The sequence below is a fragment of the Rhinatrema bivittatum genome, chromosome 5 (genome assembly GCF_901001135.1).
Source record: "Rhinatrema bivittatum chromosome 5, aRhiBiv1.1, whole genome shotgun sequence".
Lineage (NCBI taxonomy): Eukaryota > Metazoa > Chordata > Amphibia > Gymnophiona > Rhinatrematidae > Rhinatrema > Rhinatrema bivittatum.
Window position 1 is genome coordinate 250,887,279 of NC_042619.1, and position 25,824 is coordinate 250,913,102.

The 25,824-nt window shown below is 46.2% G+C and overlaps 1 protein-coding gene across 4 annotated transcripts in view; it reads right to left on the reverse strand.

Moving 5' to 3' along the window:
- Positions 1–25,824, reverse strand: part of PPP3CC (protein phosphatase 3 catalytic subunit gamma) — a 167,540-nt gene that overhangs the window by 42,314 nt on the left and 99,402 nt on the right. For all 4 annotated transcript variants that reach the window (XM_029603799.1, XM_029603800.1, XM_029603796.1 and 1 more), the window contains exons 4-9: positions 20,273–20,384; positions 19,077–19,222; positions 18,317–18,456; positions 17,671–17,748; positions 17,482–17,576; positions 16,499–16,624 (exon numbers count right to left, since the gene is read on the reverse strand). In XM_029603799.1, the coding sequence (XP_029459659.1) occupies positions 16,499–16,624; positions 17,482–17,576; positions 17,671–17,748; positions 18,317–18,456; positions 19,077–19,222; positions 20,273–20,384 (697 nt within the window). The remainder of the gene's footprint in view (positions 1–16,498; positions 16,625–17,481; positions 17,577–17,670; positions 17,749–18,316; positions 18,457–19,076; positions 19,223–20,272; positions 20,385–25,824) is intronic.

Sequence of the window (25,824 nt, forward strand, 5' to 3'; positions counted from 1 at the left end):
ACGGCCCGGAAGAGGAAGTGGAGAGCATCGGGTGCGTGCGCGGGAAGAAGAAACCACGCTAGTGTCAGACGAAAAGAAAACTGCAGCGCGGCTCGGAGGAAAATGAAGAGCTTCAACCGCGGCCGATGGGACTCCGCCTCCGCGAGGGCTGAAAATGAAGGAGTTTAGCGTTGGGAGGAGGCTGCTGCTGCTGCGAGTTCCCGGGGTGGGGGAGAGAGTGAATGAGCGAGCAAGCATGTGTGTTTAAGATCCTGTGTGTGTGAGTGAGAGATTGCATGTATGTCTGTGATTGAGAGCCTGTATATGTGAAAGAGAGTATGTCTGTGATTGAGAGCCTGCCTGTGAGAGAGAGAGAGCATGAATGTAAGTTTACCATTGGGAACCTGTATGTGTAAGTTTGTGATTGAAAACCTATTTGTGTGAAAGAGTATGTGTGTATGATTGAGATCCTTTGTGTGTGAGAGAAATCATGTGTATGTATGATTAAGAGCCTGTGTGTATAAGTAAGAGAGATCATGTGTGTCTGTGTGTGATTGAGAGCTGATTTAGGTGAGGGAGCATGTGAGTGTGTGATTGAGAGCCTGTGTGTAAATGAGAGAAAGAGAGGACATGTTTGTAAGCATGTGAAAGAGTCTGTGTGTGAGAGAAAAAGACAGCATGTATTTATGTGATTGAAAGCCTGTGTGTGTAAGCGTGAAAAGATAGACAGCATGTGTGTAAATGTGTAATTAAGAGCCTATATAAGTGAGAGAGAAAAAACATGTGTATATGTGAGTACTGAGAGCATGTGTGTCATTGAGAGCCAGTGTGAGAGAGAGCGCTGGTATGTGACAGAGAGGAGAAAGTTCCAAGCAAACCACCCCACCTCCTGCTAAATTCAGAACAATCTCAAGACACCTGGATATCAAACGTTCCCAGGTATGCAGAGCAAAAAAATTTTTGTATCCTTATTATTTTTCATTACTGGGTCTTTGTCTGCTATTTTGAAATATTTTGTTGGTATCTGGAAATGTTTTATATGAGTTTTTAATTATTGGATATTCCACTCATCAGCTGTTTCAAAATATGTTCTTTTTGTTAGTACAGTTTTACTGCTGATGACTTTATATTTCTTGATTTGTTTTATAAGGATGGGTGATGTTTCTTTTTTCCTTTGTTACACTGCATACAGAGACTCTGGCTTGTTGCAGTTTCCAATTCAGTTTTTTCTGCATGCTTCTTGTTATGCGTTTTGGTCTCTTTATTCTATGTTAGGTGAGGGACAGCACGTGATTCAGGTGAGGTTTTCTGCTGGCGTGTAGTTTCTGTGTAGGACTCTATAGCAGCCTGACTTGGTCTGTTTTCCTAATAGGAGATGTATTGGTGTCTTAAGGCCTGGTGTAATATTTTCAGAGACTTATTGTACTTTAAAAGTGTGATCTTACATAAAATGCACACATTTACTTGTATTTAGTTTTAAACATATTGTATGGCTCTCATGGAATTACATTTTAAAATATGTGGCGTTTATGGCTCTCAGCCAAAAAGGTTCCTGACCCCTGCCTTAGATACACCACTGTAGTGACCTCAGCCCTTCAGTATTCTCTTCAAAGGTCACTGTGAACATACTATAAAAAAAACGAGTAAAAATTGATTGAAAATGGATAACCATAACTGTACTCAACCAAGTGCTAAACCCCAGTAAGATGATAGATGCCCTGACCTGCGGACTGAATGACGGCTTACCCGTAATCTCTTGGAATCAATATCCACTCCACGGGTGAATCCTTGGCACCGTTCTTGGGCAGCCGTGAGTGGGATGCAGAGTCCATCTGTCTACAGTAAGGAAAATAAAATTATCAGTTAAGTAATTTCTCCATTTCCTAGCGTGTAGCCGGATGGACTCAGGACAAATGGGATGTACAAAAGCTACTCCTGATCAGGACAGAAGGCTGCAAACGGTCTGGTTAACAACTTCCTTGCAAAGGCTGCGCTCTCCCAAGCCTGAATATCCAGGCGATAGAACCTATAGAAGGTATGCAAGGAGGACCACGTCGCCACTCAACAGCAGTCTAGCTGCTGCCCATGAGACTGTCTGAGCCCTAGTGGAATGAGCTTTAACCTGAAGGGGTAATGGCTTTCCTACCTCCACAGAGGCTCCTGTGATCGCCTCCTTAATCCAGCGAGCTAAGGTAGCCCGCAAAGCTGGTTTGCATGGCTTCCTTCCACCGTGAAGGATAAAGAGGCAGTCTGTCTTTCAGACTGGTTCTGAAACTTCCAGATAGTAGGCTTTTGGTGCGCTGACATTCAAATGGCGGAGGGGGTGGTATTCTTCTGCGTCCTTGTGCTTATCTAGGGATGGCAATGAAATGGACTGACTCAAATGAAACTCCGAGACTACCCTGGAGAAGGATGGAACAGTACGAAGCTGTAACGCTCCTAGAGTCATCCAAAGGAATGGTTCCCAACACGACAATACCCGTAGTTCAGAGAAGAGACGAGCCAAGCATATAGCCACCAGGAACACCATTTTCAGGGTTAGTAAATGCAAGGAAAGACTGTGCAGCGGCCAAAAGGAGGGCCCTGCTAAAAACTCCAATACTAGACTAAGATTCCACAAGGAACCGGGCAGCGTAGGGATGGCAGGAGGTGCTTCACCCCTTTCAAAAAAAACAGGCCATGTCCAGATGAGCAGACAGGCGGGTTCCATTCACCTTGCCCCTGAAACAGGAGAGAACTGCTACCTGGACCTTCAAGGAGTTAAGGGTCAAACCTTTATTCAAGCTGTCCTGCAAAAATTCCAGAATTAGTGGGATTTTGACCATCCAAGGAGAAAACACCATGATCCTCGCACCAGGCTTCACATACTCTCCAGACCCGCACATATGCTAGGGAGGTAGAGAACTTCTGTGCGCAGAGTAAGGTGGCAGTTACTGCCACTGAATATCCTTGCTTCATCAGGCGAGCCCTCTCAAGGGCCAGATCGTAAGACAGAATTGAGTTGGATCCTTGTGAAGGATAAATCCCTGCTGTAGCAGGTTCCTGTGCAGTGGGAGGCATAGGGGGTCTCTCCACCAGGAGTCTCCGCATGTCTTTTCCTGCGATGTGGGAGGCTGAGATCATCTGTAGAAGTATTTCCGCCCATTCCATAAGGAGTTTTATCTCCTGTGACACTCGTTGGCTTTTGGTTCCACCCTGGTGGTTGATGTAGGCTACTGCTGTTGTGTTGTCAGACAATATGCAGACCGCTTGACCCTGGAGTATGTGGCTGAATTGTAGGCATGCCAATCTGACTGCCCGGGCTTCCACGCAGTTTATGTTCCAGAGGACCTCTTCCTTGGTCCAATGCCCGTAGGCTGTCAGTTCCTGACAGTGCTCACGTCTGTCGTGAGGACCAGTCAGTTTGGAGGGGACAGGGATATACCCCTGCCCAGATGAGCTTCATGCAGATACCGCTGGAGCTGAGAGCATACTTCCATCAGTAAGTGGAGGTGAATCGAATAGTCTTGAGACAGTGGGTTCCAACGTGTCAACAGGGAGCACTGAAGTGGTCGCATGTGTACCCTCACCCACGGTACTACTTCCAGTTTTGCTGCCAAACTAAGGACTTGAATATAGCTCCACACTGTCGGGCGTATCATGTTCAGACGCACTTGGGACATCAATTTCCTTATCCACATGGTCGGAAGACCTTGCTCTGCTTGATGTCGAACCGGACTCCCAGAAATTCCAAGGACTGGAAGAGTTTGAGACTGCTTTTGTCCAGGTTTACAACCCAACTGATTTTCTGAAGCAAGGAGGTTATCCTGTTGGTCACCCAGAGACTCTCTTCCATGGACTTTGCTCTGATCAACCAGTCAATCTTTTCTCAATGTTGCCGCTACAATCACCATAATCTTGGAAAATGTTCTGGGAGTGGTGGCCAAGCCAAAGGGCAGAGCCCAGAACTGATAATGCAGAGTACCGCAAAGCGAAGGAAACTATGTTCTTGTCAGATTGCAATATGTAGGTAGGCCTTGGATAGGTCCATGTAGGTTAAGAACTCTTCTGACTGTACAGCCATTATCACGGAGTGTAGGGTTTCCATGCGGAAATGAATCACTTGTAGATGTCTGCTGACGCTCTTGAGGTCCAGGATGGGTACGATTAAATAGATGGAATAACGCCCCGTATTTTCCTGGGGTGCAGGTACTGGGATTATAAGCCCTCATCCTGAGGAGCCTTAACAGGGTAGTCTCCACTGCCTGCTTCTTGTGCTGGGAGTGGCAAGGAGATATCATGAATGTGTCTCGAGGAGTGCTGCAAAATTCCAGCACATACTTCTCATATGACCTCCAGTACCCATTTGTCTGAAGTGATCTCGACCCACCGTTGGTAGAAGAGGGACAGTTGACCTCTCTCCTCATTCCAAGAGTGGGTTGGCAAAACTTCATTGGGGGTTCAGGATGAACCTGAACCCGAGCTTGACCTTCTCGTAGGCTGCTGACTCCGAAAGAATTGAGACCTCTGAAATGTCAAGTGTCTGTAGGGGCGAAAGCATTGGAAGCCCCTGGATTGACCCCTCATGGACAAGGAATGCTGTACCTGCTTCTCTTATCTACTGGTAGCTGGGGTACTGAGATTCACCCCATTTACTGGCCAGCTTTTCCAATTTGCTTCCAAAGAGTAGTGATCTTTTAAAGGACATCTTTGTGAGATGTGCCTTGGAGGTTGCGTCTGCTGACCAATTCCACAGCCATAGCTGTCTTCTGGCCGCCACCACTGAGGCCACTCTGGCCAAGGTACGGACTAGGTCAGAGCCCATATCAGCTAAAAAAGATGGCAGCGAGTTCCATAACCGCTCTGGAATTCGCCCCTGAGTCATCCACCTCCCGAGAGAGGAGCAGGCATGAATGAGCTACCAGGGAACAATAAGAAGCAATCTGTAAGGTCATTGCTATTGCATCAAAGGCCTGTTTAAGGATGGACTCCATCCGCCTATTGTGCACATCCTTTAAGGCTGCTCCTCCCTCCACTGGGATAGTTCGCTTAGAGATGTCACAGACCAGTGCATCCACTTTAGAGAAACGCAAATGTTCTCTCACTGCCAAATCCAGTGGGTATAGAGCTTCTAATGCTCGCACACCTTTAAAACTTGCTGCTGGGGCATCTCATTCCAGGACAATCAACTCCTGGATGGCTTCCAGTACTGGAAAGAAGGAAGAGGCTTTCCGTAGGGAAATCAGAATGGGATTCTTCTTTGGTTCCGTCAGAGTCTGCCCCAGGAACTCCCAGAATCTTCAGTGTCTGGGAAACCGGGGCTGGCAATTCTTCTCTATAGAAAAACTAACATGGTTCGGTATGGTTCTAAATCAGGGGGGATTTTCCTATCTTCCAAGGAATCTGGATCCTATTCTTCGTCCGTGCTGTCTGGGTCCCTGCCAGGGATACTCTTGGTAAGTCGAGGCATGCCTCGAGGTCTGCTGATAGGATTGGGAGAGGGAGGGCTTACCGGCTGATGTTCCGTTCCGACAGGGGCAAGTAAGGTAGCAGACTGCGCCTGTACGAAGGCTTGAAGGCCTTCAAAGAATTCCACCCAAGAGAAGACGGCTGGGTCCATGCCTAGCCCAGAAGGTACTGGGGTAGGTGCCACTAAATTTCCCTTTCCCATGGATGACCCAAATCCTGGGGTTACTCAGATCCGGGGTACTTCTGGTCAAGGCTGTGGCTGACTGATTCTCTAAATGGGAGGAGCCAGACTTAGCAAAGTCTGGGAAGGCCAACTCTCCCTGGGCTTCCTCACAGTGCCGACATAAGCAAGAATCCAGGTCAGACTGTGCAGCCCTAATATGACAAGCAGTGCAGAAAGAGAAAGGCACTTATGTTTCTTTGCTGCCGAAGCCACTGGCAACGGTAACTGCATGTTCAGGCAGCACGTGCTTAAAATTTTGTGTACACAGATTTCAGGCGCCTACATGGGCTGCAGTAAGGCCCACGCACAGCCCATGTGCCCTGCTTTACTTGTATTCTGCACCTAGTAAGTTGTACGTGCATGTATGCACGCAACGTTATGAGCACAGTGAATGTGCAGAGCCAACATGCATTGTGCATACTGAAGCTCTATGGTGGGCAATAGACACACAAAAACACATGCAAGATGGCACCGCCCAGTCCTACCACACGGTGTGCCATTCAAGCCTAAAGTGGGGCCTAGCCCACCAGGGGGCCGCTCAATTCTCTTGGAAGCCCACTTCCCCTTACCCCAACGGGATCAGGAAAGACGTCAGTACAGTGCACCGAGCAAGGAGACTGGAGGAAGTCTTACCAAAACCACTCCAACATCTCTGAATTGGGAGGAAATCCTTTTTTTTTTTTTAAACTTACCTGGGCTCAGCGCTTACCGGCTGAGTACAGAGTGTCTCCGGCTGCAGGGGGGTGAGGGCTTTGGCCATAACTGCCGCGGTCGGTTTCCTGCACCCGCTGCCTTTCAGCTCATGCTGGGACAGGCTATTAGACCAAGGCACACCTCTGAGGGATCTTGGAAATCACCTCAGGAATACTCAACTGGGGGAGGAACTTTTAGGTATCACCGCAGGAGAGCAGTGCTCAATCTTTTCTCCAATTTAAAAGTAGAACTTCTTCCAAAAGGTACAGCTATCCCCATAAGGAAAGCATGTCTGCATCTGCTGGAGACGGAGAAATACTGAAGGGCTGAGGTCACAGCAGGGGTGTATCTAGGGTGATGTCAGCTTTGAAACCTGGCAGTCTCCATCTGCTGGCAGGAAAGCATAAACTCACTGGTCCTGAATCCATCTGGCTACAAGCTAGGAAATTTGTTTTTAAAATAGAGTCCACTGACCAATTCTGCAGCCACAGAAGCTTCCTAACTACCACAATGGAAGCCATACTCCTGGTAGAGGTGCACTCCAAGTCAAAGGAAGCAGCAGTCACAAAGACTGCCCGAGGTTCTGAGACACCTTGTCCATGAATGAATGAGTATTCTCTCAAAAGCACAGAGAAACAAAGTAGATCTTGCTGCAATACTGCTGCAAGCAGCCATCTGAAGTGCCATACTGGAAGTCTCAAAGGCTTACTTCAAGACAGATTATTTCTGTTCTGCACATAGTTAAGATCAGTGCTTCCTTCCACAGGAACATTAATATGTTCCTGAGTATGCCAAGGGTATAATTTGGCCAAGGAGCAGCCTCTTAAAATTAGTTTCCAAAAACACCTATTCAAGATCAAGAAGATCCTTAACCGCTTTATGCAGAGGAAATAATTTAGAAGGCTTTTGGATGCTGAACATAATGGGATCTTCAGCAGAGTTAGGACCGTCTTATTTATCCTCAGCTATGTTCAGTACTCACAAGGACTGAGAAATTGATGAAGAAAGTTCCTCTTTATGAAAGAGGCGCATTATGGAAGAGCCATCCTCCCCTTCCGGTGGATAAACCCCTTCCCTCAAATCCTCCTCACTAACACCTTCCCTCAAAGTCTTAAAACTCTCGAGAGAATCCTCTGATTTGAATCACCTATCATTGCCATCTCACCATCTCCTGGGTCTTTTCTTTCCTATCCCTTCTGAAACCCCAGAAGGAAACATAGGAGTGGATCCTGGGACCAAACTGTCCAACATGGAATGTCTGGTGATTACACTTCAAAGGAAAATTAGTTTCTTACCTGATAATTTTCGTTCCTGTAGTACCAGAGATCAGTCCAGACTCCTGGGTTCCCCCCCCCCCACCCCCCAGCAGATAGAAACAGAGCAGTTTACCAAACAAATCTCCGCCTTATATAGGATGGTGCCCCCTACAGTCCGGCAGTATTACTCAATGTCAAAGCAGAATGAGTCTCAAACCAACCTATGTACAATAACTCCTCAACCCGGAAGAAAAAACAAACGGAATAGGTAAACCAGCAGGAACTCCACCTGTGGAATCACCCAAGGACTATTAATGGAAATCTCTGTGAAACTGAAAGTGCACAAAAGAAAAACTGAGCGGACTCTCCCTCACCTCCATGTCTGAAGGGCAGGGCTCTGGACTGATCCATGGTACTACAGGAACGAAAATCAGGTAAGAAACTAATTTTTCTTTCCCTGTACTTACCCGGATCAGTCCAGACTCCTGGGATGTACCAGAGCGTCCTTACATGGGATGGGATCCAAAAGGTCCGCTCGCAGCACACATTTTCCAGATTCTCTTGAGACTGGCGCTTGGACAACTAGTTTGTAATGCCTTGCAAAAGTATGCAAGGATTTCCAAGTAGCCGCTCCACAAAGTTCCTGTGTATAAACCGTCTGACGCAAAAGAATGCAAGGACTTCCAAGGAGCCACTCGACAAATGTCCTGCGGATAAACCGTCTGACATTCTGCCGAGGACACCACTTGTGAACAAGGAGAGTGTGTACGCAGACCCGCTGGAAGAAACCTACCATGAAAAACAGATAGGCCGAGCGAAAAATGTCCTTCAGTCAACGAGCCATGGCAGTCTTGGAAGCCTGCCGTGCTAGATTGGGACCATTCCATAGTCCAAAATGATGGTCAGATACACAAAAGGCATATGTGTGGCGCCAGAGCTCTGCGAACATCCAGCCTCCACAAGTCCCTAGACAAAGCATCCGAGAGGTCTAATTCCGGGAAGGCCGGTAGTTCCACCGGTTGGATGACCTGAAATGAAGAACACACCTTTGATAGAAAAGAAGTGCCTGGAGTTCTGACACCCTACTAGCTGAAGTTATGGCCACTAGAAAAAACACTACCTTCAAGGTAAAATCTTTTAAAGTCGGACTTTTCAAAGACCCAGAAAGTGCCGAAGAAAGCACCATGAGAAGTAAATTCAGACTCCAATAAGGACAAGGGTGCCTCAGCGGAGGATGCAAGTATTTTGCTCCCCTTAGGAAACAAATCATCTCTGAAAGTACCGCTAACACTACGGCTAGCACGGTGTCACGCCAACCACCAACAGCCGCCATCTGCGCTGTAAGGGACCTATATGACAAGTCGTTGGCCAGGCCAGATGGAAGAAACCCGAGAATATCAGACACCGAGGCCTGGTTAGGTAGCCCCCGACAGACCAGACACCAAAACCGAAAGAAAAAGAGCTTTCATACTCTAATGTACACTATGTTAGTGGGAGGCGTACACGACCGGCAGAGCATAGCCCCGACAGCTTAATACCAGCCCTTGCGACGTAAACGGAGCCTTTCAAAAGCCATGCCGCTAGCCAAAAGCGATCCACTGCCGTCAAATGGGCCCTTGATGCAGCAGGTCGGGGAGAAACTGGGAACCGCAGCGGTCCCGCCACCGTCAGATTGAGGAGGTCCGCCCCCTCAGGGACGTCTCAGCCATTCTGGGACTACCCGGAGTATCTCTGCTGGATGGATCTCTATTCGCCTGAGTATCTTGTCAATCAATGGCCAAGGCGGGAAGACGTATTGCAGAACTCCTGTGGACTGTGGGCCCCGACAGCACTAGGGCAGCCACCCCTTCTTGCTCCCGAATTTCTGCGACGACCGTAAAACCGTGGCGCTTTGGCATTCTGAAAACGTTGCCATAAGATCCATGCTGGACGAGCCCCATGCCGCGCAAACGAGTTGAGGAGCAGTGTCCGCCAATTCCCATTCCGGCGATGTGATACGCTGCTGTACTAAGTTTGGGAGATCAATTGACAAGCTTCCAGCGACACTGGTAGACTCCTGGGCCCCCATGGCAATTGATATACGCCACCTTGGTTGAATTGTCTGAAAAGAATTCTAACCAACCTCCCTTGGAGGAGAGGCCGGAATGCTTGTAGCGCTAGCCCCAAAGCTCCTGTTTCCTACTACTGCGATTCCTCGGGAGATCATAATCCCTGTACAGATTTTCCCTCGGCACACTGCCCCCCCAACCGGAGAGACTGGCAGTCGTGGTGATTACTGACCCTACGGGGACATCTAGGGGGACTTCACGCCAAAATTGTCCATCCACAACCAGCAACCGAAACTGCCCCGTGCTGTATCAGTCAGCAACAGAGGAAAATATTTGGAGATCGAGTACCATCGGAAAGCAAAGCTGATCGCCAAGATGGACCAGAGGCAACATGGATTCACCAGGGGAAGATCCTGTCAGACAAATCTGATTGACTTTTTTGACTGGGTAACCAAGGAATTGGATCGAGGAAGAGCGCTCGATATCATATACTTGGATTTCAGCAAAGCTTTTGACATGGTTCCGCACAGGAGACTGGTGAATAAAACGAGAAGCTTAGGAGTGAGTGCCGAGGTGGTGACCTGGATTGCAAATTGGTTGACGGACAGAAGACAATGTGTGATGGTAAATGGAACCTTCTCTGAAGAGAGAGCGGTTTTAAGTGGTGTACCGCAAGGATCGGTGTTGGGACCGGTCCTGTTCAATATCTTTGTGAGCGACATTGCGGACGGGATAGAAGGCAAGGTTTGTCTTTTCGCAGATGACACTAAGATCTGCAACAGAGTGGACACGCCGGAAGGAGTGGAGAGAATGAGACGGGATCTAAGGAAACTGGAAGAGTGGTCGAAGATATGGCAGCTGAGATTCAATGCCAAGAAGTGCAAAGTCATGCATATGGGGAGTGGAAATCCGAATGAACTGTATTCGATGGGGGGGGAAAGGCTGATGGGCACGGAGCAGGAGAGGGACCTTGGGGTGATAGTGTCTAATGATATGAAGTCTGCGAAACAATGCGACAAGGCTATAGCAAAAGCCAGAAGAATGCTGGGCTGCATAGAGAGAGGAATATCGAGTAAGAAAAGGGAAGTGATTATTCCCTTGTACAGGTCCTTGGTGAGGCCTCACCTGGAGTACTGTGTTCAGTTCTGGAGACCGTATCTACAAAAAGACAAAGACAAGATGGAAGCGATACAGAGAAGGGCGACCAGGAAGGTGGAGGATCTTCATCGGATGACGTACGAGAAGAGATTGAAGAATCTAAATATGTACACCCTGGAGGAAAGGAGGAGCAGAGGCGATATGATACAGACTTTCAGATACTTGAAAGGTTTTAATGATCCAAAGACAACAACAAACCTTTTCCATAGGAAAAAAATCAGCAGAACCAGGGGTCACGATTTGAAGCTCCAGGGAGGAAGATTCAGAACCAATGTCAGGAAGTATTTCTTCACGGAGAGGGTGGTGGATGCCTGGAATGCCCTTCCGGAGGATGTGGTGAAGACCAGAACTGTGAAGGACTTCAAAGGAGCGTGGGATAAACACTGTGGATCCATAAAGTCAAGAGGCCGCCAATGAAGAGTGGATGACTCGCCAGAATGATGGCTACTGCCTGGAGACAATACCCTTATTCAATAAACGTACACATGCTTACTGTGACTCCAACATCGTTCTAGCTTCAACAGCAAGAGGAAATGTGGAATAAAGGATTTGCACTCACAAAGAGGGGAGTAGCTGGCTTGTTACGGCGGTTACTACCCCAAACCAAATAAGCCTGATACTTCAATTTCTATGCATATACAGCATAGTTCTCTGCTTCAACGGCAGGGGAGAAGAAAAACTGATACTACACACATCCAGCAGAGCTCTCTGCTTCAACGGCAGGGGAGAAGAAAAAAGGGTTCACACTCACAAAGCGGGGAGTAGCTGGCTTGTTACGGCGGTTACTACCCCAAACCAAATGTGCCTGATACTTCACTTTCGATGCATATCCAGCATGGCTCTCTGCTTCAACAGCATGGGAGAAGAATAAACTGATACTTCAAGCATATCCAGCATAGCTCCCTGCTTCAACGGCAGGGGAGAAGAAAAACAACCAATAAGGGCTGTATAACATAGTCTGGGTAAAACAAATAAGCATGGGTGTAGCTTGCTTATTGCGGCGGTTACTACCCCTACCTAATCAAGCTAGATATTTCACTTGGATGCAGCTCCATCACTGCTTTCTACATTAATGGTGGGGGTGGAAGGGAAATAGAACCAAGAGCTAAGAGAAACAGATAAGTATGAGAGAAAAAAATGTGTGAAGCTTGCTGGGCAGACTGGATGGGCCGTTTGGTCTTCTTCTGCCGTCATTTCTATGTTTCTATAAGACCTCCTATGAGTAAAGGCCCAGGGTACCCGTTCTAAGGTGGAAGACCTTGAACCAAGAACCTGTAAAAAATCTCAAACCCTGGGTGGATGCTTGACCAATAAATTTCGCACTTGACCTCGCAACTTGGAGATGCGGTTTGTTGTAAGAATAAGACTGTCCTATTGAGAACGAGTCTGCGCTGCTGAATGTCGAATATATCAATCAAATACTCCAAGAACTGAGTTGGCACCAGCCGACTCTCGGCGAAAATGACCACCCAGCACAGCGACTGCAGAAGCTGGAGCCCTCTATGAATCACTCCTCATGGAAGCACTACAGAGTGCGCTCAAATCAGCCAGAAGTCCAAGCAGGGACGGAGTAGAAGCCCTTCCTTGCGGAGCTATGCAGCCCTCACCGCCAGTACTTTAGTGAATGCTCTGGACGCTGTAGCGAGATCGGAGGGTAGCACTCGAAACTGAAAGCGAAGACAGAGGACCGAAAACCACCGAAACCGCTGGTGGTCGGAAGGGATACAGATATGCAGGTACAGCTTCGTGAGATCCAGGGACACTAAAAACTCTCACTTGCGCCCTGAGACAATGACAGACCGTAGCATCTCCAAGCGAAACAGAGTCACTCTGAGACACCGATTTACTCTGTTGAGATCCAGAATGGGCAGAGATGATCCCTCTTTTCCTTGGCACCACGAAGAAAATGTAAAAACAACCACTCCTGATTACCTTTGGAGGCATTGAGGTTTCCTGGACCGCTGTTTGCTTGGAGCTGAAACAGCAGGTAGAGAGGAGAAAGCGATCCCGAGGGCACCGTGTAAAACCTAAGGGGTAGCCTTGATTTATCATGGTGAGCACCCACCGATCCCTGGATATCCTGGCCCATTCCTCGAGAATCAGGGGCAGACTGACCCTACCACAGGCCCCGAGGAATGGCCCGGGCCCCCTTTGTTGTGAAGATGTGTCTCCGGATGCCACCTGCGCATTACCAGGTCTGCCGATACGGCGGCCACGAAAGGACTGGGACCAGGACTGTTGTCTACTTAGCGCCTGAAGCCAGTAAGAACTGGGAGCTGTAGATGGCCAAATTATTTGACTGCCTCGAAATCTGGCCTGGGCCAAGAAGGAGCCCTCTGACTTTGGACGAACCACCGGAAAGCAAAGGACCGTAATGTCCCCCCGAGATTGGATCATAGCTGCCAGGTACTTTCCAAAAGCAACTTTCCACTGAAGCATAGGGAACCAGCTGTGCCATGGAGGAGACATCCGCCAACCAGTTCCTCAATCACCGAAGTCTACTGACAGACCGCCGAAACCATAGACCTGGATGGCGCTCTCAACAGATAGTGAATGGCATCAGCACAGTAGGCCATTGAAGTTTCGAAACGGCCGGTTTGGGCAGCCTCCATCTCCGAGAAACCAGCGCTGGCTTGTAACTGCCGAACCCAGCAGAGGCCCGCACGCAATGGCAAGTTGCCACAGATAGATGCTCGAGCTCCCCGAGCTGAGACCTAAAAGAATCCCTTAAGCTGCAATTCCAACTTCCTGTGCTGCAGGTCTTTGCGTGCAGATGCCCCCAGTAGAGAATATAGCCTATCCATAGGTTTGGTAACATCAAACCCAAATCAGGGGTGTCCCAAACTGGAAACTACAAGCACATGATAGAAAAAAGGAAATGAAATGGAAAGGAAGTAGGAAGGCCCCTCAGGCCCCATAACACCAGATCCATGGCCCCCCAACTTGGACTCTTCCTGGGGTGACTGAAAACCCAAGTCTCCCCAAAATCACAGGGATAAGGGAACCCAGAACACCTAGTCTTTTTCCACAGTATGAGATCCCTGCACAGTTCCCTGTGGCTGATCTAAAGTCCTGTAGACCCCCCTCGGGGGCTGGGATGGTAGGTCTAAACCACCCTGGTCTGACACCACCGACAACGACTCTGCTGCTGTCTGAGTCGCCACCGAACTTACGGGACGGCGCCCCCTGTCAGAGCCAGCGCTATCATGTGTCCTGGCCCACTTACTGTGCTTTACAAGCGGCTCAATCCCAATAGCATTAGCCTCTGGTAATATTATTAATTAAAAAAAAAAAAAAAATTACTATTTATTTTATTTTATTTTTTTAACTGTCTAGCTCCAAAAGGCCAGTGCAGCAGGGCACAAAGCCTGAAGAGGAGGAAGGAGGAAGATGCCACATCTGAGACCCCCTCGGGGCCATCCTCCATAGCTTTTGCTGTCATTCCCAGCAATTTGCCCCCCTCAGGAGCCGCGGGATGAGGCAACAATGGTGGCAGGAGAATCTCCCCCCCCCCCCCCCCCCCCCGCCTGCCTGCATGTCCTTCCTCGTTGCCGGTGTGAAAATTCCAAAATGGCGTCCGTTCCCACGCTCAACGGGAAAGGACTCTAAGGAGACTCCCGCTTCCAAAACGCTCCAGCGACAGTCTGAAGCGCACATCTACCCTCCCGGGGGGCCGTGGAAGCTCCCCCACTCCCCGGGAAACAGACTGGGCCCAACCCCTCTCTGCAGAGGTGTGTGTCAAGCCATCCGCTGACAAGGCGACCTCCGCGGCAGTATGCTCGAGAGAAACCGCAAAAACCTGGCTGAAATAGCCCACGAACGCTGCAACAACCCCGGCTACCCGGACAGTGATTAAAGCTCCACCTCAACAGTGAGGAACCGCAGAAACAGAGACACAAGGAACAAAGAAAACTTTTTTTTTTTTTTAAGCTGTACTTGCCCGGTCTATCTTGGTTCCTGGACCGTCTGGGGTGAGTGAGCCCGGCTCCCCGGTATCACCCAAGTGCCTCATACACCCAGCAACAGAGCTCTCAGCCCTTAGCTGCAGCTGCCTCTGAAACCATGGGGGATGGTCCCCTTAGGACCTGGCAACCATCTGGGAGGCCACCACACTCCTTCAGAAACTGTGTAGGTTAGGCAAAAATATGCTTTTCTAAACAGCGTAATCTCAACCTGAATGATTAACAAATCACCACAAACCAGAAAACAAAACAAAACAAAATTATCTACACTAAGTAACCAGACTGTAGGTTTTGCACCTCCACCATCTGCTAGAGACAGAGAAATACTGCCAGACTGTAGGTGGCACCAGCCTATATAAGGCGGAGTTTTGTTTGGTAAACTTCTCTGTCTCTATCTGCTAGAGGGGGGAGGGGGGGGGGGCAAAACCCAGGAGTCTGGACTGATCCGGGTATGTACAGGGAAATATTCCTTTGATACTGAAGCTCAGATTGACACAAAAGCTTCTAAAACTAAGGAGAAAGGTGCTGTACCTTTAAAGGTAGCAGCCACTATTTGTTCCAATAAGGGCCAGTCAGATCTGTGCCCCATGAGACAGAGGGACGCTCTAACTCCTCCTCCTGCTACCACATTCCAAAGATGCCACCTCAGCCAGAACACTGCTGGTGGGACATGTGACAGTGGCTGGTCCCACTGATGCACGTCTTCCCCTCAGAGCAGTGGAATTGCTGCTCTTATCAGCCCGTCTCCTCAGAAGAGGGCTGGCAAAACCTGGACACTCCCACTGACTGAATAAGCCACCTCCCACAACTGCTGTAAAGCAGTGTCTTCTTCCTACACTCTGCCAATGTAGCCATGGCTCCCCCACACCATGACAAACAAAACTCACTGGCAGGAAACGAAATACCTGACTACTAGCACTCTCCTCATGTACTTTAGTCTTTGCCTCAGTCTCTCTGACCTGAAGCTTTTTTTTTTTTTTTTTTTTAAACTCTAACCTCGCTAAGGCAGAAAAGCAGGAGCAAGAGATTTTTTTTTTTTGGTCTTGTCTCCTGAAAGGAGAAGGTCCCTAAGAAAGGAACCAAAGAAAGGGAGAGAAGGGGGGGAGGGAGGAAAGGCTAGTCACAGACCTAATCTGTAGCCCACCCCAGAAAAACAGACACCCCTGGCTCAGGACAATGTTCAACTGAGAGAAGGAGTACTAGCCTTTGACCTCAAGACGTGTTCCTCAAATTGTGATTCCTCTTTAACCAGGCTCAGATCAGAGCACAGGATGCATGCCTACTACCATCTCCTAGAGACAGAATACTGGCAGGTTGCGGTCAGCACAGTAGCCTATAAGGGGTGACATCAATGAACTTGTTGATTTCTATCTTCTGGTTGATGGGCATAAACCCATTCATCTACACTGGTCTGGCTGGCTGAAAAGGAATTTTATTTATTTTTTTTTTTTATTACTGTTTTGCAAATTTTTCACTTTGTTTTAAATCACTGTATTACTTCAGCAATATATGTAAAATTTGCAATGCAATAAAGTTATCGGAATCTGCTTGTGCAGTGGGCATTATACACACAATACAGTCATTCCCCCACAAAGTTCCCATTATAACAATGTAACTTAGTCTAGCAGAGTAACTGTGCAGAAATATACAGATGCAAGCCAAGCAAAGTACAAGACAAATGTATAGGAAAAGCCAAGAAAAGTAAGAGTCCCTGGCTATGTTATCACTTACCCTTTTCCCCAACAAAAGGCAGAGACCATGTGAAGACATCCATGAAGTTGGGCAGCCAATAAGGATGCGGAGAACAATTAAATTGCCTGATGTTCATCACATTGTTTTCATACTTCAACACAGCAGCTGAAATGGAAGATATGGGTGACATGCAGCACAGGAAATGCACAGTCAAGGTGAAATACATGATGAAAGTCTTACACAGTGCACAAGACACTGCTGTAAATCATCACTGTGTGCTTCCAAACCTAGGCAGCATAAAAAGTACAAAGTTGAGTTATACCAATGTGTCCAGTGCTTGCAATGTAAGAATGCGTGCACAGTCTAATAATACAGTGGGATCAGATAGTGGGGCAGTATAAATTGTCCTAGTAGCCTAGAATTAGGCAGCAGGAATGAGAAAGAACATACAGAAATTGAATGCCTCACACCACGCCCACAGCTCAGCCCTGTACTAGAAGCCTAGCCAATTTCTAAAACTAGAATCACAAGGAGTTCTCATATATAGCCAAGAGCTAGCCAAACAAAACATGTGTAATGACATTCATTCAATACGATAATATTGAAAAAAGTAAGAATTATGATTGCACTGAAATTACCACATCGTAAGACTGGATACAAGCAAGACATCCATCTACTAAACTCACTCACTAAAGGAGACCTTGGCATCGACTTAGCCTTAAGAAAGAGCATGTCTCTTGCTATCAGCCACTTAATGGAAAACTGAACTGTGTTCTTGTGCCACTACATGACAACATAATGAGAACACAAGATATCGTTTGCGGTGTGCTCACTGCTGGTGAATGAAGGTGATAATGGGTAAAGAGGAACACATAATGAAGTCCTAATATATGCCAGGCATCAGAGGAGTTTTATATCCAGTTCTTGGATCTGGATCTTACACACTTTATTTGAATTTCAGCAAATTAAAGAGAGCTCTCGGCTTTCATTGTAGCATAGTATACCAGATACTGCTGCCTCACCTTTGTTGTTATAAACATCGAGGTAATTTGGTGCAGAAAAAATGGTGATAAGTGAGGGAAAGCCAGTGGTTTGACTCTTCCTATACATTCGGTACCTGCAGAGATGAGAGGGCTGGTGTTAACTCAGGAAAGAAGCACTCCAGACGTTGCCAAGCAATACAAACAGCGCACAGAAGACAGTGCACTTACCCAGCATCTTGTGCTTCGTGTGCTCTGATCACTGATAACAGGTTATTACTTTGCAAAAACTCACACACGGCAGGGTAACTGAAAAACATTTTGACAACATGAATCTATCAGATATGGCACTGAGGCTCATTGTCCTTTACACACACACTTCAGAAAATAAGAAGGAAGTTCACCCACCCGAGTACATACTAAGGGCATCCACAGAAAATATGCATGAAGAGGACTTCCAAATCTGAGCCTTCAGCTAAAGAATGCAGCCAATGGCTCTTCAAATAGGAATGTCCCTGGTAGAGTGACTGAAAACAAATCTCCCCCCACCAATTTAAAGGCACATGTGTAGCATGCATGCGTAAATATCCCCAAGTCCAAGAACACCCATGGATGGAAGATGCACAATGGTCGAGCCTTCTATGGCAGAGAATACCTGTCTCAATGTAACAAAGGCCCACTGTGGCAAAGAATATCCCTCTGCCACAATGGAAGAGCCCCTGCATAGCAGTGATTGCTCTGTTTCTGCAGTCTCTAAGAACCCCCTTCTCCACCCAAACATAGCAGTAAAATTTCCGCACACTACAGATGGCAGACACACCTACCCCCTCCGGGTGAAGTGATTAATCCACTCTAAATCAGTGCAGTGAATACCCACCTGTAGAAATAGGAACACCCTCGGACTGTGTTATGCGTGAAATGCTCCAAGGTCTTCTCATTGCCATAATCCTCAGATGGGTCTGACCAGAGCAGGTCACACATGGGACCAAAGGCTGGGGGTTCCTTAAATCTGTCTAACTGAAAGGCATATGCAAGACATAACATTAAGGTACCAAAACATCTTAGGAAGCTTTGATATACATCTTCACACACTGGCTGGATCTGTGGCTACAAACTTCATTTCTTTTAGAGTCCAATGAAAAATGTTACCATTCAAAAATGGAAACCATGCCAATAAGCAATGCTCTATTTACAGGGTACATGTGTCAATATGTACCTCTCCTGCTATTCAGATACTTTGCATTACCAGAGTTGTCCGCTGTGTGTCTTACCCCTCTGTAGATACTTCTGTCTGCAACTCTCACAACTTGAGCCATCACAAACAGTAATGTGGATTTATATAGTACTTTTCATTCAAAACAGGACCTCAACAGAAATAGCCAACCACCTCTGGGGGTGAAAAGCCAGGTGCCAATTATGACCTCTAACATAGAAAACAGCTTCCAAAAAAGTAAACTAATAGTATATACATCCAATTACAGTTGGGAAACAGGGAGCAAAGAAATTCAGTCACTTGCAAATATAGCAAACAGAGCAGGATGACAACTCTAAACTCGGGAATTTTCCTAATGCATAGTTCACAACTTTTCTCTGAAGTATGCATCACCTCTCCAAGATACAAAAGAAACAAGACTTACCTTCCTAATATCATCTAGACATGTTATCTCTGGGGACAGCCCTCCATGCACACATAGAAATTGCTGATTTAGAAGGGCAGCAAGGGGAAGACAGTCAAACGCTTCCATACATGCATCATAAACACGCTCAGAGTATTTGATTCTACCTATTTGGGAGGAACAGAGTAAACAAAAATTATACAGAACTGTAGCCCATGGAGTACATAAGCATACTATCAGTTAAGCATTAAGAATAGAATTCTCTTTCAGCTCAATCAATGCTTTGAAGCACTTAGGGAAAAAGGAGCAGGATGTTTTAATACTGTTTCCCTGATGCTCAGGCACCTGTACAGTTAAGTGCTCAAGAGGAGTGTAATGCATCTCACGCCATCCTTAAATCTTAAGCCCATGACTAAAGCACTTCCTACCTGTGCCTGTTTTCCATGGCATCTTGTATTGGAGTACCAATGCAGTATTGGCAAGCCTTGCCAGTTTTCAATTTTCAGTCACCAATAGGAAACTGGTGACCAGAAAATTTGAATTCTATTACATGTCTTTGATTTACAGTGCTCACATGACCAAAGCACAGTAACAATGAATTCTTTTTCCATAATGCATGAGGAAGGATTCTGATATCCCTGCTCAAGAACTTTGTGACTTTTGTCCAATTTGGCATTAGGATAGGCATACCAGTAGTGCAAGCAACATGTGCTTCTCAGCAAAGTTTTGAAGAGATCTCACTGTGTGGATACTAACCAACAGAACGCCACCCCCAATTTCTAGAGACCAATCTGACTCCTATATCTCCTGCTATGTCTGAGTGCAAATCCTGCATGTGTTCCTTGGCATTACCTCCTCAGTGTAGGTGTAGGCCAAGGCATTTATACACTTGTCTGTTTTGACATTCCATACCTCTGAACTGAAATTTCCACAGAACCAAGCTGCAGATCCTGTCTTTTTAAGACTATTCAAGGGAGATAAATTATAGGAAGGCACAAAAAAAATATATATAAATAAATGGCAGCTTGTTCCAAGAAAATTTATAGTTGGGGAAGTCTTCCTCCTAGGGTGTGGACAGGAGAGTGCAACTTCACAATCCATAGGCGTACCATATCATAGTTCCACACGCTAATCTGGCAACATACTTCAGGTCTTACTTACACGACATCCTGCTATTTTAGGTTTAGATTGAAAAGGAAAGAATGTACTTTACTTACATTCCTGTTTAAACGTGAAATATTCTGTGAGGTGTCTACACTCGTGGTTCCCTCGGAGAAGGAAGAGCGTTTTTGGATGATTAATCTTTAAACTCCACAAGTACAGCACACACTGTAAAAAAGACATGCAAGTTTATCAATATACCACATCTACCATATAAACCCCCCCCCACAAAACTGAGATTGACTGTGTTCCTACAATAGATCTCTGGCCCTCCCAGGGTAGTTTATTGAAGGTAACTTCAGTAAAGTATGAGACTCTCAGGTTATGGAGTTTGAGTGTTTTCGGTGGTGGTACCAGCCCTTTGGAATGACCTACTTCAAGAGGTTCGGTTAGAGTTAAATCTGCTTAGATTTTAACCTTCTTACAAAATGTATTTCTAACATAATGAGAGGAAACCTTGTGGGGACAGTGGTGTTCTCATAAGTTATTATATTGCTCTGCGATTTTAGTTGAACACAGTTTTTAATGTGTTTTTTCCTATGTTCTGTACCTACATATTTTGTTGTGCACAGTAAAATGGTGCTCCAATTCTTGGCCAGGTGCAGAAGTTTTTAAAACAACTTGTAGAACTCAGAACATAGTAATGATGGCAGATAAAGACCAAATGGTCCACCTAGTCTGCCCGGCAATCTGCTTACAATAGTAACTGCTGCTCTGTGCTGGTTACCTCCATATGTTCTATTAAGGGAAGTAACTGCCTTAATAGAGCACAACTATGCCATCTGCATAGGTGGATGTAGCTGTACAATAACTCCAGACTTCCGCAGGGTTACAAAAATAAGCTCCTGATGATCCCAGAAGCATGTGTCAGAATCAGAAAAAAAAAAAAAAGAGACCAATCAAGTTAGCAATAAAAACAGCAGCCTTCTTCTTTGAGACAGGTTAGGTGCCATTAGCTGGAAATGACATGTAAAAAACCAATACATATTACAAAAAAAAACCATAACAAGGATCCTATAAAGGAATATAGAAAACAACTGGAACACATCTCTCCAAAGCAGCTATAGTCTCAGCTGAAAAACCTAATACCAATCAACCCTTCTACTAGTACCTTCAACATGCTATCCAAAATCAACAATCCTGGGAATCCTAGCAGACGAACTATAGCTGGTAATGGCACACTTACAGAGGAACTACCTGGACTAAGAGGGAATCCTTAAACCTCTAGTAAAACAAAACAAGTCACCACAGACTTTCTAAATGTATTAAACATCAAGCAGCTACCATTTGACACCTTCCTTGTCATGATGGATGGCATAGCTACATGTTACAAATTTCTAAGAACCATGAACCACCAATGCACAGCAAAAAGTTGCAAAATTGACTGAATTCATCCTAACCATAACTACTTCAGCTTTAATAATGGCATCTCTTTACAGATTATGTGAACTGCTATGGACAGCAGACTGGCACCACATAGTATGCCAACCTTTTTATGTCAGAATTGGAAGAATCATTCTTGAGTGGTTATAGCACAACAAAGCTTCATGATTTAGACTGAAGGAGAAGAAAACCTTAAGCAGTTTTATTTTGCCTTCAATACATTTCATCCCATAATCAGGCTGAAGATGGACTACTCCATAGAACAGTGGTTCTCAAGCAGTGTGTCGGGACACAATGCAACCCTAGGCTTTCTGTAACAGCCACACGTGCTTGCTGCTTGCGGAGAGTGCAGAGTAAGGAGCTAGTAATTAAAATTCCCCATCACCACTCCCTGTTCCTGCTTTTCCCTCACCCCTGGCAATCACTGCCACCACCAGTCCAAGCTAGAAATGCTGCGGGCATGCTGTATCCTGCAAGTTTGTTTTTCTATGAATGCTTGTTTTTAATTTATGGTCTTTTATTCTGTATTAGATAAGGGTCAGTCTGCATTCTGGATGTTTGATAAAGATGTGGGATTCTGCTAACCAGGTTATAGATTCTGTGTGGGGATCTATAAGTCTGGCTTGCTTTGTTTTTCCAATAGTAAGCGTACTGTGTTCTATATTTGCAGTGTTGCTTTTTCATAGGTAAGGTTGTTGTTCAGGTCCTGGGTTTTAGTGCTCTTATGGTATGGCTGGTATGCTATATAATTTCTAAATATCTTTTTAGCAAGTTTTCATGTTATTTCACAAAGTGCCTGGCAGGGAAGGGATTTTGAAGTACTATTACTGAGGGGATACCAGAATTTGAATATTTTTTTTGTATGGTGAGTTGAAAGGGGAAATTTCCAATCCTGCTCTGTATAAACTCCAGAAGAGGTCAGAACTTCCTGAGGTTGACAGTGAAATGCATGAGAGTTTGTCTGTATAAAAAAAAAAACCAAAAAAAAAAAAAACCACCTGTGTGCTGCATAAGTAAAGATTAAAATTTCTGTGAAAAAAATAAAACAATGATATTTTACAAGCAGACACTAAAATTAAAGAATATTTTATCTTTCTCCTGCATCATTTTCAACAATAAAATATCTAGGATTTTTTTTTTAGTATAGCTGTTAAATGTAGTGTGCAATGTGTCATGCACATAAGCATCATCTGTCAAGTATGTCATGATGGAAAAAAGGTTGAGAACCACTGCCATAGAAAGTTTACTTTCTAGACACTACAGTCTCTAACAATGGATACCTGCAAACATTTGTATATAGAAAACCAACAGACATATGCAGCTACCTTCACAGCTCTAGTTTCCATCCTTAACACAAAGTTCATTATATACAGCCATGCTCTACAATAATCACTGTATTTGTTCTGCCCCAAAGGATAGGAATAAACACCTCAAAGCTTTGACTGTATCCTTCAAACAAAAGAGCTATCGTCCTACTACAGTACAAGGAATGGAAAACCACAGAACATTTACCACTTGTAGTAAAGTAAATTTGCTTATCTGTAACAGGTGTTCTCCAAGGATATCATGATGTTAGCCCTCACACATGGGTGACATCATTGGATGGAGCCCAGCATGGAAAACATGTCAAAGTTTCTAGAACTTTGACTGAGCCTCATTGAGCATGCTCAGCATGCATTATACCATGCATCCATGTAGGGTTTCCTTTAATCTTATAATCTAGAATTCAAGGATAAAATAAAAAAAAAAAAAGATGAAGAAACCCACAAAGTGGAAACTCAACTCCGTGGGGTGGCAGGGGGTTTTGTGAGGACTTACATCCTGCCGTCCTCAAAGAACACATGCTACAGGTAAGCAACTCTGCTTTCGCCAAGGACAAGCAGGATCGTAGTCTTCACTCATGGGTGAATCCCTAGCTACAAGTTACCCCCCCCCCCACACACCAATGAAAAAGGGGACCAAAACACACCTAAATTAGGTGCCAATGGACACAACAGGTTTTGTTGGTAATGGTACACAAAGAACGGGCCCTAGGTAGGAACAGAGTTGGGTTCTACACCTCAAACAAGTTCCAAAGGTCAGACTGGCCAAACTTACTGTTGCGTCTGTCATCCCTATCCAGACAGCAATGTGATGTAAATGTGTGGAGAGAACACCATGTCACAGCTCTGCAGATCTCCTCCATTAGAACTGCTCCCAAGTGGGCCATAGATGCTGCTATGGCCCGAACAGAGTGAGCCTTGACATAGCCCCAAAGATGAAGTCCCACCTGGGCATAACAGAAGGAGATGCAGTCTGTTAGCCAATTAGAAAGTATCTGTTTGGCAATGGCAATGCCCAATTTATTCCCATCAAAAGAAACAAAGTTGGGTGGATTGTCTAAGGGCTTCTGTCTGCTCCAGATAGAAGGCTAAGGCTCATTGGCAGTCCAAACTGTGCAGGCTTTGTTCGCCTTGGTACGAATAGGGCCTGGGAAAGAATGTTGGCAGGATGATGGCGTGGTTAAGATGGAAGTCCAGCACCACCTTAGGGTGCATAAGTAAGACCATCCTGTCATGAAAAAACAGTGTAAGGTGGATAAGTCACTAAGGCCTGGAGCTTGCTGACCCTGTATGCAACTTTGTTGGACAGCTGATCTCTGAAAGCCAATAGCACGAACCTGATTGCCTGGAGCTCCAGGAAATTGATTTGACAGACGTTCCTGGGCAGACCAGACACCCTGAGTACTGAGCCCATCTACATGAGCTCCCCAACCCAGGGTTGACGCATCCATGTTGAGTACAATAAGGGTGGGATGACTTTGAAAGGAGATCCCCTGTTCCAGATTTGAAATTACCCACCACTAGGATAAAGAGTCCAAGAGATGAGGTGACTTGGATGCGATTCTGGAGGTTCTGCATGGCCTGGCTCCACTGCGACCTCAGGGTCCAGTGCCAAGAGAGAGACATTAAATTTCACAGCCAAATGGCCCAACATCCTTAATATGTACCAGGCACCTGCTGGCTCTATTGAATCTCTGCCACAATGGTTGATAGCCCTTGTCAAGGCAGGAAGGCCTTAGCCTGAGCCATGTCTAGCAGGGCTCCAATGAAGTCCAATTGAGGGGTCGGGCTGAGATGGGATTTGGGGTAGTTGACAAACCTTAGTGTCTCCAATACCTGGATGGTCGAGCAAATGGTCCTGGTGGGCCCCACCCAAGATATGGGAAAAAGTGAACTCTCAGTATGCAAAAGTACACCACCACCATGGCCAGACATTTCATAAAGACATGTGGGGCTGACGTGATCCCAAACGGCAGCATGCAATACTGGAAGTGCTGTTTTCCCACTATGAATAAGAGATACTTCCAGTGACTTGGGAAGATCTGGTGAGTGTATGCATCCTTCAGATCAAGGGAGCATAGCTAGCCCCCTTTCTGCAAGAAGGGGGATCAAGGTGCCCAGGGAAACCATTTTGAACTTTTCTGATGAATTTGTTCAAGGCCTTTAGGTCTAGGATGGAATGGAGTTGTCCTGTTTTCTTTGGTATCAGGAAGTATCGGGAATAAAACCCCCGTTTTTTGCCCTGGTGGAATGGGTTCAACCGCTCTGGCAGTTAAGAGGGAGGAAAGCTCCATTAGTTGTACCTCTTGATGTGCTACTGGGTTCCAAAATGGGTTGGGGGGGGGGGGGGAATTTGGCAAAGCATCCAATAGGTTCATTGGGCACTCTTGGCAGACAATGGACAGAACCCTTTGGTCTGAGGCGAAGAACTGCAACCTGTCCCCGACCGGCAGCTCCATCACCTCAGATATGGGCAACTAGGCTACGCTCTCTACGATCCAGTCAAAACCCTGTCCCTAGAGCTGACTGAAGCACCAGCTGGGGTTTCAGAGCTTTTTTCTGCCTGGGATAGCCACAAGAGCTCTGGTTTTGATGATGGGAGCGAGAGGGCAAAGGACAGTACCTCCCTTGGGTGGAAGGAGGAGGACTTCCTCAGCCCTGATCGCACCGATCTCCTAGACGAGGCTGACTGGTCCAGAATACTGGTGGAAAGATGCTAAAGGGTTGCATGGTGGTCTCAGATTTGGGCCACTGCGTCCTTGACCTTATCTTTGAAGAGATTCTCTCCAGTGAACGCAATGTCAGCGAGTTGCTCCAGCACCTCTGGTCTGAGATCAGAGGCCCACAGTCATGCAAGTCTGTGGACTAAATCCTGCTGCAGAGATCCTCAATGCAGTTTAAAA